At 29.4% G+C, this 5,939-nt stretch overlaps 1 protein-coding gene across 1 annotated transcript; it reads left to right on the plus strand.

Annotated features, from left to right (window-relative positions):
• The first annotated feature begins 1,939 nt into the window (after positions 1 to 1,939).
• JAZ8 (jasmonate-zim-domain protein 8) lies at positions 1,940 to 4,369 on the plus strand. Its single transcript, XM_020380011.3, has 3 exons — positions 1,940 to 2,122; positions 2,241 to 2,361; positions 3,901 to 4,369. The coding sequence occupies exons 1-3, from the start codon at positions 2,052 to 2,054 to the stop codon at positions 4,117 to 4,119; spliced, it is 411 nt and encodes a 136-aa protein (XP_020235600.1). The 5' UTR covers positions 1,940 to 2,051; the 3' UTR covers positions 4,120 to 4,369.
• The last annotated feature ends 1,570 nt before the right edge of the window (positions 4,370 to 5,939 follow it).

Here is a 5,939-nt window from a genome sequence, read left to right on the forward strand (position 1 = left end):
TTATTTTTGGGCTCCTTCCCAAAAGGCCTCATACTATGTAGAATGGTGGACACTTATAAACTAGCCAATGTTCCTTCATTTTACCGATGTGGGACTTGGGATGAATCCCAACAGTATTCACTTTTTAATTGTCTACAAATCTTGATCTACACTACTTTTGATTTAGTACACTCGTTGAGAATCGAGCTAATAGTAACAAGTAACAAGAATTGCATTGTGTACCTGTGAAATGCATTGGCATTGTGATACGTTGGTCCAACCGGAACATAGGCTATATCTTGTGTTTGATTTTTGTTTCTTGTTTTTTTAATTGCAGCTCGAGCTTGTAATAGACCAACTTCAGTTCTATCTAAGATGCTGAATTTTCTTTGCAACTTTGGTGGAACATAAGACTGAGAGTCAAATTGGGCAAAAGTTAGGAAACATTCTCTTCATCCTTGTTCTGTCAAATAAAATGATGGGTTAGTATCAACTTTATTTAAAACACAAATGGATAAGATTGTTTTATTTTAATGATGTTACAATGCTCGAACTAACAACTATCTTCTCAAAACCCAATTCAATAAGATACATCAGAAATTAATGAAACCTTAGGAGATTGACAACTTTTTTTTTTTTTTTTTAAATCAAATCTTCGTAATCATTGGCTCATGTGCAGGGCTTGAATCTATAAGATGAACTAATTAATTTCTATCTAAAATGAAAATTATCCACAAAAAAATAATGTAATAAAGATATAATCGCAAACAAATATTTGTAATTCTTCCAAAAGTCCAATTTACTTGTAGAAACAAAAGTGCAAATAGTAAACCAAATAAAATACCTGAAAAGTGAAAACCCAAAGAGAGAGGGGGTTTACAAGGGAATAGAATAATCATAAATTTTAATGAGTCGATTGAAAATTCACCTTACATGGATTTATGAATAAACATGTTTGAGTATTAATAATGCGTCGAAGCTGTGCTAAAACAGATTCTTGCATGTAGATTTCGTGGCCAAGGTTTTGATTTTCGGAAGAGAAGACTTATCGTGAGTATGGAATTGATGAAATTAAACAGAACAAGTTTAATGCGATTAAATGATTGAAAACTCATCATCTCAAATGAATTTATAAGCTAGTTGATTGAATATTAAGAACGCAATGAATTTGAACCCCTGCATGCTTAAACAAGTTATTGCGAATAATTTCGAGACCTTAAATGAATGCAAATCAATTGAAAAAGAACACAAAAAAGAGATACTTAAAGAAGTTATTGCAAAAATACCTGATTAAGAACTTGACACTCCCACTCATGAAAGAATATTGAAAGAGAAGTTTGAGACTCACGCTCAAGAAGTTATGTCCTAGGTTTTGATTATTATTTTGAATTAAGGTTATGAATTTTTTTTATTTTTTATTATCCTTAATAAAAATAAAAATAAAAAATGAAAAATTGATCCTGACAAAGAAAAAAAAATAATCTAAAATATTGTGACGATTTTTAACTGTCAAAAAAAATTTAATTATTTGTAATAGTAAAAATAGTTTTTAAAATTACAACATTTTTTTTGAGGATTTATTAAAATAAAAAAAAATATATATATTAATTTAATTGATATTATAATTAGTACATAATTTGAAAATTTTGAAAATAATAATGAAAAAAATATAAAGAATAAGATAATTAATAAAATGAGTATTTGTTTTTATAAATTTGAATAGAAAATAATGTTAAAAAATGATGCAGGAGTTATATTAATTTCCGAAAGGGTTACAGAATGAGAAGTAGTGTTGTGTAGCGGTGTGGGGTGGCAGACACATAAACAATAACATGTGACTCAAACCTGAAAAAAACAGCGTGCAACACATGCGCTAATTCTACAAAGTCCCTTTCAATCGCCGATATTAGTAGTTTCCCTTGTGCTTTACGTCTTCTCCAATACAATCTCTGTTTCCTCTCGCTGTTCCCACACACATATATAAACACATCTCTCATTTTCCTCTTCTTCTCTCCATATCCATCATCATCATCATCTTCAATTCTTCTCTCTCACCAATCCCTTTTCATACCATGAGGAGAAACTGCAACTTGGAACTTGCCCTCTTTCCTCCCTGCGATTCTGGCCCTCGCCACCACTCTTTGTAAGCAACCAAATTTATTCTTATTTTTCCTATTTTATTTATTCTTATAATTAACTATACTATATAATTCTCATATTCAATTCTTTGTTTTTTTTATGCTTTAATTTAATCCTTGAAGGGTTGAAGATGCTAGTGAGATCAGCCCAATGCAAAATTACCACCACCGCCAGGAACAGCAACAGCCTCTCACCATTTTCTATGATGGAAAGATTTGTGTTGCCGATGTCACAGAGCTTCAGGTATGTATCTATATTTATCAATATCTAATATTATCTAATATAATATATATATATATGTGTAAACTGATTTAGGGAATTAGTCGTAGGATTTTGGCTATGTAATCAGATATAGAGAATATTGTGTTGTGTTCTCATGTTCCAATTAGTCACTTAACCCATTCATCTACAACGCGATGAGTACTCAATACAAAGGATCCCGTTGTTATTAGATTCGACTCCTAACTAAGGGGAAGAATAGTATAGCCATCATAATTGATTGTTAATTAGTTAGGTCCTCATACAAATTAAACAGATATAGCATATTTATCGCTAGTTGGACCCAATAGATCGGATTAGCTAGGGGGCTTATCTATACAACTAGGAATGGCCTATAATATAGGCATGAGAAAATTCAGGGATCAACTAAAGTGTTTAAACTAATTAATGACAATGGACAAAGAAGCTAAGGTGGCCAAGTAATATTAGGTTTTAGTTTTAGATCAACTAGTAAGAAAATAATTAATTTCAGTATAAACTTTTTTTTATTCTCTAAAAATATATGAGCGTCATTAGATGTTTGGGTTTTCTAAAAAAATTGTCATCAATTTTGTCCCGCAACAATTTAAAATATTATTACTAACCTATCTATAAGGAAAAATTCTTATCAATTTAGTCACCCAATCATGTAAAATTTCATCATATCATTCCTTAATTTAGGGTGTGATATTCATTTCTTTAAGTCCAACAATTGTTTTTATGACACTTATAATTAAATAACCGAATTAATTAATGATAAATTTACTTTGAAGATTAAATCAAGGACACGTATATTTAAGGGATGCAAAGGAGAGTTTGTTGAGGACTAGCTTCCTAGGCACATATAGAAAAAGAGAAATTGAGCCGCATTCAAATTTCAGATAAACGGGTTTTTAAAAGAGTAATTTTTGATGATAAACTTTAAAATAGTTTTAAATAAAACGATTTTTAGGAATTATTTTTACTCCTATTTCCCTTCCCTTTTTCCTTCTCTAATTCAAATTAGGCACACTATTCAAGTTTAGAATATTAAGGATCATAATATGCATAGTAATTAATCACATGAAACCGCGTGGTACGGATTTTTTACCCGAGAGAGAAATAAAAACATTTTAAAAAAGATAAGGTGGTTGCCGACAAGTTGGTGTTAAATCCAAAGGAGAAAAAAGAAACGGTAGGTGACATGACCTAGTTTGATGCGAAACCGGACAAGATTGGTGTTAGCACAATACCTCCCACCTTTGATTTGATACTCGTCAAGTTTCCTAGAAACTTCATAGATAATTCGAATTAATGCTCCGTAGACTTGTTCTTTGACTTCAAAAATTGCACGCAACTTGTGTTTACCAATATACCACTACTTTATCAAATGGGTCAATTTTGTCAGTGCCCATAAACCTTGTGGGAGAAATTTGTGATTTCATGTGGCATGAATTCTTTGTAGTTAGAAATGGGATATTTTTAAAGGTATATATACTTTTAGTTTTTGCATGGAATCAAAGACTAATAATAATTTTTGTGCAGGCCAAATCCATTTTAATGCTTGCGAATAAAAGAATGGAGCAAAGAGTGAGAACAGCAAGTGGGTCAGAGCCATCTTCACCAACAACCATGCAATCTCCTAATCAACTATATAGCCCTGGCACTGGCACTGGCACTGGTCTCTCCATGAGAAAATCGTTGCAGAGGTTCCTTCATAAGAGAAAGATTCGGGCCCAAGAAGCATCGCCATATCATCACTAGTTAATTTTCAAGAAATGGACGAACCAATTCAAAATTGTTTTGTTGTTTCAGACGAGTGTCTATTTAGAATCAGATTTTTATTCTTTTTTTATTTCTTTTTTTATTTTTTTAAATATACTTAGTAGGTTTACGAGGTTTCTTCACACTTTCTTTTTTGTTTGAAATCTTGAATATTATCGTAGCAATATAGGCTGTAAATTATGACATATTGTGAAAGCTTAATTTAAATTTTTTTTATTTTTAAGGTAGACATCAATTATTTCTTTGCTCACAGATGACCTCCTCGTCCCCCTTTTACCTAAAACGGGCATGTGAATAAATTAACTAACTAAGACGATTTCTTGATTAATACAGGTTTCACTCTTTTTGTCATCTCATTCATTGTGTTTGGTTGAAGAATTATTGACTATATTTTGCAACACCCATAAATTATGAGATAGTAAATATTGTAGTGGTATATTAAATGAACAGTTAACATTTTTATAAGAGGTTAAAAAAATTCTAAAACTATTCTCATTAGAGAAAAATAATTAAAAACACTTTCATTAAAAAATTATCCTTAAAAACATGTTTTTGTTTAAAATATTATTATGATTAATTTATATATAGAAGGAATTAATAGTTTTTCAAAGAAAAAATATAAATAATTATCACCTCGTGTAATTTAGAAAAAGTAAATTAAGATATTGTTTCTTTTTTTAAAAAATAAAATCACGAGTTTAATTAACATTGAAATGTTACAATACTGCAATTTGCTGTGAGTGGATCTATGTATTTGCTATTCTTTGACATTACAGTATTAAAATGTGGATTCAATGATACTATTGTACTTATCTCAATTGGCACTTCTTGTGCGCAATTGACTTTATTTAATAAAATTGTTGTCTTAAAAAAAAAAACGAGTTTAATTAGCATGCATCAAAGCCTTACAAAAATTTATGTTGTCAACTAACTATTAATTAAAAATCACTTTTAATTTGATTTTTTTAAAGGTAATTATCTATTACAATATATAAAGGTTATACAATTTTTTGTTTACATTTTTCTTTATGATTTTTTTCTCTTCATACGTATACTTACTCTCAAATTACTCATTTTTCCAATCTAAAATATCCACTACTTTGTAATTTCAATTATTCTATTTATTTATTTTTTCAGAAAAGTGGAAGTAACGGTTAGAAAAGATGGTTTATTCAAGAGGAGGTGAGTGAAATGGATATTAAAAATGATCTTTCTAAATTTTTTTGGATCAAAAACTTTTTTAAAGCTTTCCAATGAAATATATTGATCCACAATTATATGTAAGATATTGTGTTGAGACTACTTGTTAATGTCATTTTAGTTTCTAATTATTCTATATGTAATGTTTATGAAACATATCATATCATTAAACATATAATCAAAATTGCAAAAAATGCAAAGACAAGTATTGGGGTAGAGAAAAATGTACAACAAATTTATATTAGTTTAACCATATCCACTTGTGAGGTACATTCAATCTGCAATCAATCTAATTGAGATTTTTCACTATCTTTAAATTTAGAAGGTTTAAAATCATACAAACAAATGCAATATACTTTTATACATTTAAAGAAACCACTTCTTGCACCCTAAGAAACTTCTTCTTATAGCCCCATATTACAAGATTCCCTTTTCTTAAGATAACTAGTTACATAAAGATTTAGGAACAAATTCACCTGATGTATAAAACAATTTAGAGAGATGAATCAAACAATGTAGCTTAGCTTATATTTTTATAAAAATGATGATGATCAATACAATTTTTGAATTATTTCTTGAGGTCCCCAAAAGGGTATCAA

The sequence above is a fragment of the Cajanus cajan genome, chromosome 1, assembly GCF_000230855.2.
Source record: "Cajanus cajan strain Asha chromosome 1, NIPB_CcT2T_4, whole genome shotgun sequence".
NCBI lineage: Eukaryota > Viridiplantae > Streptophyta > Magnoliopsida > Fabales > Fabaceae > Cajanus > Cajanus cajan.